Below are 14522 nucleotides of genomic sequence, written 5' to 3'. Positions count from 1 at the left end.
ATAACAGCTGGCTACATTACATTATCACACAGATGGACATATTTCTTTGGCCCATAACTTCTGGATAATGTATCTCCTCTTGTTGAGCTTCACTGCTGTTTTATCCTCCTGTCATATGCTCAATTAGTTGCCCCTAGAATTCATGTATTTATTAATCTAATTTAAAGTATCATCAGTAGGAGAAATCAGCTGCCTAGGTTGGCTGCTTGCCAGCTGCTTGTGCACACGCATACACACGCTCAGATGGGATTGTGAGGTATACTACATGGCTGCCATCTTACCATAAATTATATCAACCAGCTCATCCTCAGACATCATAATTTTCCAGTTTGTCCTTTGAAATGTGATGCAGATGATTGCAGAAACTGCTCCAGGAGTTAACAATATGCAAATGAGAGGTCAAGGTTTTGGAAGTCAAAGTTGACATCATTTTGCATCTTAGCCGCTCTACGGTGGGATGAGTCAGGTTAGTGTTTTTTTCTATTTTCCCTCCCTTCTGGGAGTACATGAGTGACAGTGTTTCCCTTCCCCCTGCTTCAGTTTGTTCTATTCTGTGTGTTTTTTTACTCTTGTCCTTCTTTAACAACCTCTGATTATGCGTGTTGAGGAAACACACTGGTGTGGCTGGCATACGTGGCTCAGGTAAAGAAAAGAACAGAAATGAAAAGATTGCATACACAATTTCAGGTAGTGGATTGGAGCAATTTGGGGTTAAAAAAAACAAAACAAAAATGATTAAATTTTATGTAATATTATTCAATCTGAATTCAGACATTCACCACCACATATTGCTGTGAATCCGTAATGTCCCATTATTACTGTAGCCATAGTGTATTTATTTAAAGCCATCTAATATCCCCACAACAGTTAACTGTTGTAATGTCAGTTCTAACCTGAATGACCTATACAATCTGTATGTTCATGTTGATTGCCATGAAATGCCATTGATCTGAATCATCTGTCCTGCAAACTATATCTGTCATTCAGAAGAAGTGTGTGTTTAATCCTGAATCAGGCAATATTTCAACATGTCAGTTTATAAACTAAAAAGATAGGAGAGTGTGGCCTTGTGGTTGTTGGTGGAAGTCCTACATGCCAAAACGTCTGCTGGGAAAAAAGGTAAATTGGACATACGGTGACTTATCTGCACACTTCAATTACATTGGCTCATGCACATTCACGTAAGGCTTGTATCACGTGGACAGGGTTGTTGTCATTACTTAGAATTCCTCATGGGGGCGGCAGAAACTACACACTATAGCTTTAAAAATCGAGTGTACAGGGCAGAACAACTTAAACAACTTACCACAAATGTGTCTTTATTAATCAGCAATGAAATTCCTGTGGAGAAAGATTAGTTGGACCATAATGTATGTTTGAAATACTTTCATTGATCTCCCTGAGCATTAAAACTCTGGACTCTTTGTCCAATTTTAAAACTCTCTGACGTTCTTTACTGTCTGTATCTCTTTTCTATTGTTTCTCCATTTAATCACAGGGCTCTCACACACTTGTGTTACTTGGACCCTCTCATTGTCTTTCTTTCCTAATCACTGTTAGAATTGGACTTTTAATTGTACTACAGCTGAAGACAAAAGGATAACACTATATAATGGACTTACTTATGTGCTGGTTCCAGGTGATTAGATTCACTGTGTGGGATTTTGACCAAGGGGCTGGCAGGGTCTAGAATAATCATCTTACAACCACATCCGTTTTCTATTGTGGTTTTAGTAGAGGTGCTTTAAAATAATATTTATATTATAATTATATAATATCAGAAATTAACTGCTCTGAAATAATACAGACGACCAAAACAAAAAGACATAAATGCAGAATTAATGTTTTGGCGGGTGACATGTTTTTGAGGGATTATTTCCTGCCACAGATGTGCATTTCTTCTTGTGGGTGTTGAATTACTAACAGTAAGCAGAAATAACTGATCTCAAAACATTTCATCTTATGCACCATGAAATAAAAGAACAGTAACTTTCACAAAGCAAAGTCTTCATGTTTCAAGTCTCAGATGTGATGTGCAGACTCCACTAGGAAGATTCTCTGCAGTAACTGGGGAGGATATCGTTCAGCAGTGTCTCTCACCCTGGAATTTAAAACCATCTAAAATATTTACTTTTTCAGTCAATCTCGTAGTTTAAACATCTGTCATAATTGATTTTTATTTTAGGGAAATATTTGTCTTATATGTCTTATATATGTCTTAAAATGGCATAATGGTCTTTATTAGCATGAGTTTGGAATAAGATTATCTCTGGGGTCAAGTGTGTACAATCAGCCATTTTCTATTGCAACACTATTGCAACAGCATTAAAGGATGAAGTATATTTGTTTTATTTCACAATATGTGCGTTCTGGTGTATTTCAGGATGTTTGTAACACCTTTGTAACAGCAAATACACACATCAAAATCTATCAAGCTGTGAGGAGTAGCCTACTACTGGATATTTTACTTGGGGTTCCAGTGGGAGCTGTGCAAAGCGTGACATATTGTCTCAAGTGATGTCATATGAGGAAGCATTGGTTAAAGTCTGAAAATAAAAAAATGAAAATCACGGTTGCGTAGTTACAAATGTGACACATTCAAAGCTCTGACCAAACTGCCGGTGGTCAAGTTGCATTGGGGGTGATAAAGATGCAAGATTTTGACAAGGAAGAAGAATGTGTGGAATAAAAAAAGATATCTCTGGTTCTGATGCATCACTTTTTCTTCTTCAGTTCATTGTGACTAACAATGTCACAGATGTTCCATGCTAAATCAGTGGAGTGCTCCTTCCTGAACTTATATTGTTTTACAGTGGATGTACTGGTTATAACCCTAAAATGCACCATGGGAGCAAACCAATTTGGAAACGTATCTGCAAACCAATGCGATGCAATGTGAAATCATTTTTCACATTGAATGCAGCCTTTTTTTCTTGTATACTGGCATTGATCTTTTTGTTAAAGATTTTTTTTTGGGCATTTTAGGCCTTTATTTAAGAGGAAAGCTTAGACATGAAAGGGGAGAGAGAGGGGGAAAGACATGAAGCAAAGGGATGTAGGACAAACCCGCAGCCGCTGTGGCGAGGACTGACCCTCTGTTCGTTGGGTGCATGCTGTACCATGTGAGTTACCCAGGCGCCACAACACTGGCATCGCTTCATTTGATTTGCTCTAAAACATCCAATTTGAATGCCACTGATCACATTTGCTATTAAGCGGGTTTCAAAGCGCCGCGCAGCAACTGCCCCGACAACCACCTACCTGCAGGAGAGTTTCCCAAAAAAGAAAAGTGTTTTAAGAAGCGGTGGCAACTGTTTCATACTCCTACCGCCGTGATCAAAACCACTTGCCCTCACTGAAATGACTAGAGGTGGCGAGTTACTGTGTGGCGGTGTGAAAGCCCCTTTATGTTTACTGAGGCAATTTTAGGTTAAATATGACAAACTTGCATGCAAACTTTGTCAAACTGTTCTTCAAGAGTGTATTATTTCTTTTTGATTTTTGGAATTGTAATTCTTAACACAAAATGCAAGAAATCGGGTGCAATGAGTTTGTATGAATAGTGGTTGTTCTAATTGCCAGTCACCTGATCCTGATTGTGCTTTGTGTAAAAGGGATGCTTACTGGACAACTGTTCAAAATGACCCAGATGTTTAAACACATTTGCACATACTTTATGCACATTGAAGAAAAGTAGACTTTTATACAATATCTCACTAAATATATTTACATGACATACAATTCGCCATCAGTGCAATACATAGGAATGTTGCATATTTACCAAATGTTAGACTCTTTCCTTCATGAAGAAAAATAACTCTAATGACAGAAGCTGATATAACTAATGTGTAAAGTAACATGTGCAACTTTCATATTGGTTAACAGCTTCACAGGAAATAACAAAAATTACCACCCTATCCATAATCAAATCTAAAGGATTGAAAAAGTAATAGATCACATGTACATATTTATCTTCATACATGTAATGGATTGCTTTTGTACAAATATTTTATATAACTTTGGCAGTTTTTTCAGGAACAAAGTTATCGGAAAAATATGAAACAATAATATCAAACTGTCAGCAATGTCATGTAAGCTTGCCTTCCAAAGCTCATGTTCACAGTGGTCATTCAGAAAGGCTGGAAGCTGATGGCTGAAAACAACAAACAAAAAGCCAAAGAAATAGAAAACTTTTCCATCCTTTCTGCTAAGACTGTTAGCACTGGAGGCTGTCATCATTGTTGTCATGGTTATAAAATTACAAACACCTACGAAGGTTTACATAGCAGTCATCGCCATTTAAAAAAACACGGTCTTTTTTTCAGGTTGACTTAAAATACAAACAGTTTGAAGGCAAGGGGACAGGACCCTGCTCGGTGGTCACTGTGGAATCATGGGAGAGACATGACCGAGAAGAGGACATGCACAACAGTGCTGTGTGGAAGAACGTGAAGCCAAAAAACGAGGGTGCAAAATGAAAGACTTTGCAACAATCAAAACGCCACACGGTTAGAAAATGACGTACACCGGACAAAATAATCGAGCAAATTTCAAACATACTAAGTTCACCATAATTCATATACGTTGGTTTTGTTCTTTTTTTTCACTGGTTTGGCACTTTATTGGAACAAATCTCTGTTCAAAAAGACTAAACGTTGTAAAAAAGGTATTTCATGTCTCGTTAACATAACTCGTAGAATATAGTACTTAATAGTAAGCATACGGTAAGTAAACACTTGTACATACTGTAGTTTTAAAATGAACATTCCAACAGATGTTTTACGCACATGCACAAAAACAAACAAACAAACACAACCTTGTCTTTGTCTCTCTCTCTCTCTCTGTCTCTCTCTCTCTCTCTCTCTGACTGTCTTGCTGCCTCGCCACATTTGGACCTCCTGCGCTTCTCTTTGGACAATCACATTCTCCAGCTTTTATCCAGAGAGAACATCTGCTGCTCCTGCTCCTTCTCCTTTTTCTCTTTATCTCTCATTTAAGACAACACAACTCTTATATTACTGCATTTTTGCTGCACATTAGGACACTTCCTCCGCCGAGCGTGTGTCTGTCTTGAGACGCACAAACTCTTTGGCCACCTCATCGTTGGTCCTTTGAGAGAGTATCCTCATGATGGTGAGGCCAGTTTCGTCCATGGAGATGCTCTTCATCAGGGGGTAGCAGGCGGAGCAGCTGCCCTTGTCTGCCAGCTCTCTGAGCTGGATGACCGTCATGCCGATGATGCGGTCCTCACGGGCAAAGCAGTAGTCCTTTACTGAGACGTGCAGCTCGTAGGCCTCCGGACCATGTTCATTACTTAGAACACTGGGAGAAAAAGAGAGAGATTAAACTCAAATTTAAATATGTTCACATGAAGCAAAACCAGTAATATTTTACTATACTGCAAAAAGGAAATGATTTAACCTGCATGGTTAATAGAAACGTAGGGTTTACCACATGACATGTTGAGATAATGATGTAGTTTTGGGTTATTGTTTAAACTGAATGAAAAGCCCAGTGTCATTTTGAAGGATTGTACATAAGTTCACACCAATTGCTTTTTGGACACTGACATTCGGCTTTGTTCACAGAGAATATAACGCGTCAGCAAGAGACTCTGGCTTGCTGACAATTCCCCAGTGGAAAGCGGCCTTATTATAAAGTAGGTGTGGATGTGATGAGACAATTCAGTCATATTTTGAGAGTGAAATTAATGTTTCTATTCAAAGGAGCCATTATTCTGAGCCAACCTTTTGTTTTAGGTTGTTTTCTAATTATCCCCAGCAACTTTAATGGCTTCTTAAAATTCAAATGAGAATGGCAGGAGTGATCTACAGTATATGCAGACAACACTGAGTCTGCACTGATCACACTGGTGTTGCTATAACTCAGTCTAAGATCAGTTTAGCGCTGTGACTTTAGTTGGCGCAGCTCAGAATGACAGTGTCAAAGAGAAGAAAAGCCTGCAGATTGCTAAAGCTGTCCCTTGTCTTCCTTCACCAGTTTGAATGCAATGAGCCAAAATACTGGTAAAGCAATTGCATTCTATCCACTGCTTAGAACAATTGGGAGGACTATCAGTAAGGTTTTACAGGTATTATGTGGTATATAGGTTGCTGGAGGCTCTTTTGTACTGTGCAGATAGCATACTGGACTGAATACTAGTGTTTGAAGATACTGCAGCAGTTTAAGGTACAGCATGCAGCAGGTCCAGACTATTTTAGGTTGTATGTAGGCAGGCAAAATGCTGCAAAATAATATCAAAATATAGTATATGTATTGACTAGAAAAAACATCTTCTGCTTGCTCCTCCTTCTTTCCACCTCTGTGACTAACACTAAGGAAGCACGATTACTCACTATTGGAATGTTTCATTGTACTTTGGTGACCAATTGTTATTCTTGGTCTTGGTGCTGAATTTGCGCTTCTTGTCAGCCAGATGTGGTCCTACAGCGTTGACCTCAACAAACGGCCGGAACATGGCGTTGGTTTGCCAGGTGAGGTTGTTCACTGCGACCACTGGGAAATGCCGAGAAAATAATAATTAGCGACAGCGTGGATGTAGTTCAGAAGAAAGTAAAGAAAAATCCATGTCATCTCCATAAGTGTTTTTTGTTCCCACAGAGAACTGGCTCAATGCAGAAAATGTTGCTGAGATACTGTCTATTTATATTTCTTTTGCATTTTGTTCTGTGATGGTTGCCAGAGGTAATTCTGGGAAATGTAGAAAATGAATACAAAAACGCTAAGCTGCATCTCTTCATCCTGTAATAATAGAAACATCCATACATGATTGCTATAGCAACGTAACAGGCAATCATGTTGTCATGGTACTGCTGTCGGCTGATTATAACTGATTACCAGCTGTAGTGCATATGGTGCTACGTCAGTGGGTGGAACAAAAATGATTGCAGCTGTGGGGATGATGAGTCCGATTTTTGTTGCTGACATTTAGGAAACAAATATCAACAGGTATGTTATTATAGCAGTGGACTTCAAAAACAGTAGTTCCTTTTAAACAAGACAGATACAGAATCAGTTGTAAATTTGTTTAGATGTTGAGTGAATGTGACAAGCCAGGCAGGTAATCACATACAGGAAGGCAAAAGTGCAGCCCGATACTTTACAAAATAAAACAACCGAGAGAGAGAGAGAGAGAGAGAGAGAGAGAGAGAGAGAGAGAGAGAGAGAGAGAGAGAGCGAGAGAGCGAGAGCAATAGAAAGAGACAGGATGAGAGGGGAAAACTGGTAATTGTTGCCTATATTTGGCGGAGTGTGTGTGTGTGTGTATGTGTGTGTGCGTGTCTATATGTTTGTCGGTCTCTCTCTCCGTGTGCCTGATTGCGTGTCTCGCTGTGAGAAGTCAAGACAGCTGCCCTGGGACGCGTTCCTATATCCCAGTGTGTTGTTTGTAACTGTTCGTGAACGTTTTCTGAATATAAAAATACAAATTTGAAAAAAAAGAAAGAAGTCAAGACAGCTAAAATCACCATAATTCTGTCTGTTTTATTTTGAAAGTGTTTATTTTGGTATTTGGCATTTTGGTTGTGTCATTTCTGTTCAAATGTATTCACATCTACAAACGTTCAAAGACTAAAATGACACAAAGCATGCCTTAGTATAGGAAAAGCTCACCCTTCACGCTGACTTTGTGCTCTCCTGTGCCAGGGTGAGAGATGAGATTCACCTGCATCGACACCTCCCCCACGGATCCGTTGGATGACTGACCTGGACACACACCAAAAACAATAACAAGAAAATTGGCATAATGAAAATCTGAGAGAGTGGAGGAGTGACCAAGATGGAGCCAGAGAGACAGAGAGAGAGAGAGAGAGAGAGAGAGAGAGAGAGAGAGAGAGAGAGAGAGAGAGAGAGAGAGGAGATAAAAGAACAGGATTCCAAACTGTGGGTGCAGCGTTTTGTGGATGAGGCATCAATAAACTGATCCACACTGTGGTGTAACAACCCCTCTCTATCTCAAAGCTAAAATCCAAAACCCAAGAAAAACCGTAGGGGAGTACACTTGATTTCATCCCTATGGCCGCCCAGTAGGACACACAGCCAGGGGGTTTTCTTTAGCTTGAGGCTGAACAAGAGGAAAAAAAGAAACATGAAATAATCTGCCTGGTTTGAAGGCCATGCTGGAGGCAGATGGTGTGAAGGGATGCACTAAATAAATAAAGTTTTGCACAATGAAATCACAACGGTTCAACAGAAATACAAACAAAGCATTGGAGTTGACTATATGCAGACAACTCAAGTGGAAGGGAAATTTGTGTCAGGTCCATTAAGTCAAGAACAATGCAGACAGTAAAAATGCTTTAAGAAATGTTATTGAATAAATTATGAATTAAATTTGGCGGTATGGCTCTGTTAAGAGGAGTCCCCTGTCCTTTCATCAGCACCATGAAAGAGCAGAGTGTCAGAGAAGCAGTACGCTTCACAGGTAAGCCACTGGACTTATAGGAAATTTAACTGAGCAATGGCACCGCACACTTTAGCTATGTGCTAAAATAATGTTATGAATAAATTGGTTGTGTATGTTTCTGACTGGAGTCAGAGACAAGACACTGCCAGTTAATGCCTTTATGTAAACATGTAAGGGCATGTACACAGCTGACACTGGAATAGGCAGTTTGAGGGACAAGGCAGGGCAGAGTGTGAATAAGATGAATGGCACATCGGGAAAGCAAAAGAAGATAAACAAAGGTGGCAGCGAGGAGGGTCAGCAGATTGGGGAAAATGCTAACAAAAGGAGGTAACAGATAAGAGAGATGAGTATTAGACATTCATGGTTGCAATAACAATACTTTACTCTTAACCTACACAAAGTGACACATCAACACAAGATTCATTTATAAGCAGAAAGCTGTGGAATATTCACATGAAAAATTCTAAAGGAAGAAAGATGTTTATTTTTGCTATTACTGTCTGCAATGTAGCTTAACGAAGCTGTAAAACTCCAGTCGCTCCCTAAGAAAGAGAAAAGACTCCTGCAAGAATGGACTAGTGCATGGCTTGGTCTAAATGTGTCAGAGCACAGTGAGTGGTGAATGATCAAATTGTCCACTGTGCTTCATCAAGCATCAGCACATCTCCACACTGTTTACTGACCTAATGCACATCTGCCACCTCACAAACTCCACTTACAGGCATCACATCGGACATTCTCGGATAAAGAGTGACAACATTGTGTCAACTCAGAGGAAGACAGAGGAGAAACACAATGACCAATTTTAAAATAGCACACAGTAAAACACTGTCTATGCCCATCTGCCAGTCAGTGAGAGGGAGAACGCTAGTTGGGCCTGCTGGCTGTCTGGTTGACTAGCTAGCTCCCACTGCCATTCTGTTTCCTGCCGCCTGCTTATGCAGTGTTCTGCAAGAATTAACACAATGAGACAAGCGGGAGCTTAAAGCTTCAACGCCCAACTGGGCTGAAATTCCCTCTCAAATCTCTCCGAAACACCTGAACGTATTTGTTACAAAAACAGGAAAAAAAAGGTTCCATATAGAGACAGATGATTGTGACAGCAACACATAAAAGTGGGTCGGTCATGATGGAGGCAAAGAGCAGAAAGAGGGAATTTATACATTTACTGTACACTACACATGCTTCTGTCATGACAGTGTTTCTAATAACAAAGAGAGGGAGAGAAATAGAGCATGGGAGCATTCAAGCCCCTCAGGGATGGGGTGAAGTGGCTGCTGAAAACTTTTTTTCTTTTGCTTTTTTTCAGTTATTCTTTTACAGTGAAAGAGATAAAGGACTGAAACAGCGAGGGGAAATACAATCACAGCAATGTCCCCTGCACATATAAGCCTAAAGAAAACAAAGTGACACAGAGTGATCTTCAGAACACACATACTGTTATGTAAGGAATCTAAGACTGATGGGAAAACAGAACTATGTGGAGGTTAAAATGAACCTGGACTGGAGTCGCATTATTTTCAATCAATTTCTAAATACCAACAGAAGCAGCTAGTGATTAGGTGGTAATAAGGCTTTCCTTCTTACTCATCACTTAACGAGTTGTTTTAGAAGTGAAAGGTTGCAACAGCAGCAGCAAGCAATCACAATGGGAATTTTATTATAAGAGTTTATCAAGTTTACTTAAATAATGTTTCCTAACTACAGCAGTGTCTGAAGAACAGGCTAAACACCTGTGGTAAAATGTGCCACTTTCACTATATAAACGTCTTTTAGCATCACTTGGTCTTGCTTACATTTCTTACCTTTATAGCAGCTTTCTTTCGGTCCAAATCTACCCCGGTGGACACTTTCTATGGTCACAGAACACAGCTCTTCACCTTAAAGTTTTTCAATATTTGAATGCTGAGGTTAATTCCATCCACTCCCTGAACAGAAACATAATTGAGTCTGACCTTGGCTAGATCATTACCTTGAGAGGTTTGGGTGCATATATATTTCTTGATCAAGGCATCTGTAGGTTGAGTGTAAAGGCTGAGAGCGTATTTGAGAGACTTCATATCAGGGCTCTTTTCGAGGAAGGTTTTCTTCAGCCCATTTCCTCCAGCATGGAAGTATTGCTGAAAAACAAACAAACAAAAAACTGTTTTACAACAAATTTACAATTTTCCAAGGTGAAGGGAAAAGTTCGGAATAAATTTTAACATGACGGCAACCTCCTTTGAGAGTGAACACGTAAGCAAGTTACACTTGGCTAAGAGAATGACCAAGGATCATGTGGACAGTCTACATTTTACAAGGCGGTGCAAACACATAAAAAGACCAGACAAGAGACAGCAGTAATAGCCACTTGTGTAGCTAATTACCATAAATTTAAATCTGAAACCCATGCTTGGATGGTTAATGCACATTTTGTGCCGATGAGCCTGATAGCTAAAAACAGACAAGGCTTTGTTTTCTTTTCAAATGCTGTCAACTCTCCCGCATGTGGAAGGTGGGAGGGCGGCTACGGACAGATCTTATTAAGAAAGGTGCTGCTAAAAAGGAGTGAAGATATAGCACTTGGATTCCTGAACCCCTAGCCCTTATTATTTTGTGTTTATGTGTTTAATTAGCTCTTCTCTGTAACACATAATCATTATAGGAAAAAAAAATAGTTGTTGGGGTGTTTACAGAGTTAGTACAGGGTCTGATGTCTTGATCAAAGTTAAATAGTTGACACATAATTATCTCATACACTTAGAAGCACTGGACGAAAAAGAAATAAAACTGTATAATAAAAAAGAAAAATCTTCATCACACGTAAACTGATGCTCCCAATAGGGGTTGGTTGGTAAAATTGTCTGGCATGGTGTCAGGTCTATACTTGGGGATTGACTCAGCACAGTAGGAGAGACTGTTTTGTGTCTCACTAACAAATCATGAATCACAAAATCTGACTGTTCTCTTCTGAACTACTCATAATCTGGCATGCAGGGATGGAGTTTATCCAGAGAAAAAAAATAAAATCACACTAAATGGGCAACTTTATATGAATTATCTAAAGGTAGCCTACAGTAAATATATATATATATATATATATATATATATATATATATATATATATATATATAGTGGTTAAATTGGGCCGGAGCTCTCTGGGGCTACATTCTTTTGTGTCCGGATGTGCCTGCTTGCAGTCAGCTGCACAGGAAATATGTCACAAACAATTTGATGAAAGTGATGCTTTTGAAAACATGATATTTCTGACCATAAATGGAAGATTTATGAAATGACATGTCTATTTTGTCTTGGCAGAGATGACAACAATCGGAACATGGCTGTATTGTTGTTCAGCTAGATGGTAAATTGATAGTTAATTAATCTTTATTTAAGTTTATAGATACTCACTATGTTTATAGATGGTTAACAAGTATTTATTAACTATTTAACAAGGAATTACAGTCATCTGTTGCAACTTTATAATAACCATCCAGACACTGTTTGTAGAGGGTTTAAAAACCAACTAGTAACCCTTAACAAATTGTTAGGATTATCTGGTCCATCTATCTAGGTTTACAAACATTTTTTAATCATTCTCTGATACCTAATATAGTATATGAGGGATATTTGTGAGTAACAATAAACTGTTTATTTACAGCATTACTAATATTTTATTTATGTTTGTTAACAGTAAAATAACGGTTTGCTAACAGTTTAATGACAATTAACTAAAGATGAATTAACCATCAATTTAAAACTAATAATGATGGCAATTATAAAGTATTAACCCGGCATGTATTAAATACAGACATACAGTATATTTACACCATACACAATTCGAATCACCTACTCATGGCATTAAAACCGATGAACTGAAGAATAATGGTCAAGGAAAATTTTGCTTGATGTTGGAAAGAAGTCCATAGTGTTTTTATTGTGCTACAATGCTGCATTCCCTCTGGCAAAACCTGCAGCCGACCCGGCAGAATCAAATCAAAACCTCACCCTGCCTCTGGCAAAATTGCCTGTCAAACTGTCATCCTTCCTATCCTCCGTGTGAGGCTGCACACCTCTCTCGGGTCTAAGATACATCTACGCAAAAAGATACTCCCACATGTTTTCCATTTATAGTATGTAATACCTATATTACTCCTCTAATAATCTATAGTGATGTGTAGCCCATCCACACACAATATATCTAGCACAACTAAGCTGGATTAGGTGAGAATAAAAGCTGCCATTATTCTACGATCTATTCAAACTCACAGGTCAAGTTTAAGCAAGGAATTAATAGTGCATTATTGGGGATGAGTTTAATGGACTGCATGCCATCTTTCATAACATTTCCACAGCTCTATGGGCAAGACTATTTACCCGTTATGCTACCCATTAGTTTTTACAGGTTCAAAGTTCAGTCTGGATAAAATATTTCAGTGGGATAATCATTAAATGCACTCATGGCCAAACTATTGAGTATAAATACTGGGTCTGAGCCACTGCATTTATACATCCCTGGCTCCTTAATACAATAGGCTACCATTGGGACAACATTTTCACTCAATAGTGAAATACTAGCAGTATACAGCCAACGGTGTACTCGACAGAACTCACCTTGATGGTGGGAAGCACGAGGTCCATGGCTGCACACTGTCGTGGAGTTAGACTTCTGGCTTCTTCTCGAGTTACATGCTCCTGGAGGGAAATCAGATCAAGTCAAACTCTCTACAGTTGGCAAAACCCTAAAACAAGCTGCATTTGAATGATTTATATTTTAAGAAGTTTCTCCAGCTTAGTGGTAATGACCTTAGGTGAGCCATAGTACATGAGATTGAGCATTTACTCCTTACAAAACCGAACAAATTGCAGTCATTTAAACTGCAGTGTGTCTACAAAATGTAAGCCTTGCTGTCTCACGCAAGTTCTAAAAATCTATTTAAATAATGAAAAAAATAAAATATTCACAATTAATTTGGTCAATTCTAATTGAATTTTTTTCTTGATTTGAGAATGGATTACAGCAAATAACTTCTGGCACTGCTTAATTTCCCAGGTGTGTCCATTTTAAGTCATACATAAAAAAGGGCATTCATGTTTTATGAATTGGGCTTGGAAGAAAAAAATGCAAACACTGCTACAAACCTTGGTCCTAATCTACATAGTTTCATGTGTCTGGTTGTGTGTACAAAAGTCTTGGTGTTAGCTGCTAAAATTTGATCAACAACAACACACTAGAAGATGCGGGTACAATGTGCAGCACACAGATATGCACATGCCATCCATCAAATTTAAAGCTTCAGATGAATGTCTTGATATATGTCTTTTGTATTCATACTATATACTATACAGTATATATATATTTAGTCAACAAAAAGTTTGTTTTAAATCAGATTTAAAGAGCTTGTGTGAGACAGAAAATGCTTTAATCAACATCTGCTCCAAGAAGTTGTCTGTTTTTTATTCAAAAATTGCACTGGGCCCACTTGATTCGTATTGACTTGGTTCGAATCATATCTTCCTGTAAAAACAAAGTAATAACGAGCCCACAAAAAACTAAAGGCTGCAGGCAGAAAGAAATACTTGTCTCCAATGGAAACCCCATAATGCAGATGCATGGACACAGCTTGTTATTTGATGAAATATGGCCCTTTATTTGGATAAAAAAGTTTTTGTACAAATATAATTATTCGCTTGATTTCTAATATTATTACTTATGAGTCCAGCATTATACATTCTCTCAAATAAATGCTTCTAATAATCTACCAAAAACGGAAGCCGATTAAACACTACAAATCTATGTATATATATTCCTAGGCAGATAAGTACAGCCCAAAAATAACCATGGGATTTGTAAAGCTCAAAGGACATGATTGTCACTCATAATTATAAAGGACAAGATGACTAGGAAGCCACTTCAATGGTTTGGCAGGACTGACGTACTGTACCTAGAAGTTCCCAAAAAGAACATCTAACAGACACAAAACACAAACATCTGTAAGAACATTCCAAGTAAAACACACATACACACACAAACGAGCGCACACACGCACACACACACACACACAGTGGCGGCTGTGGCTCAGTGGTAGAGTGGTTGCCTGCCAATCGGAAGGTT

The 14522-nt window shown here is 38.6% G+C and overlaps 1 protein-coding gene across 6 annotated transcripts in view; it reads right to left on the bottom strand.

Annotated features, from left to right (window-relative positions):
• Positions 1-3652: 3652 nt before the first annotated feature.
• The window catches only part of LOC117948892 (protein unc-13 homolog C), a 99691-nt gene continuing 88821 nt past the window's right edge, over positions 3653-14522 (bottom strand). For 5 of the 6 annotated variants that reach the window (XM_034878839.1, XM_034878844.1, XM_034878870.1 and 2 more), the window contains 5 exons: positions 13022-13102; positions 10401-10548; positions 7633-7725; positions 6357-6516; positions 3653-5322 (listed from right to left, as the gene is read on the bottom strand). In XM_034878839.1, coding sequence (XP_034734730.1) covers positions 5037-5322; positions 6357-6516; positions 7633-7725; positions 10401-10548; positions 13022-13102 — 768 coding nt within the window. In that variant the 3' untranslated portion in view covers positions 3653-5036. The remainder of the gene's footprint in view (positions 5323-6356; positions 6517-7632; positions 7726-10400; positions 10549-13021; positions 13103-14522) is intronic. The other variant, XM_034878880.1, reaches the window with a different exon arrangement.

The sequence above is a fragment of the Etheostoma cragini genome, chromosome 1 (genome assembly GCF_013103735.1).
Source record: "Etheostoma cragini isolate CJK2018 chromosome 1, CSU_Ecrag_1.0, whole genome shotgun sequence".
NCBI lineage: Eukaryota > Metazoa > Chordata > Actinopteri > Perciformes > Percidae > Etheostoma > Etheostoma cragini.
The sequence above is the reverse complement of the archived record's forward strand: the minus strand, read 5'-3'. Positions and strand labels throughout refer to the sequence as shown.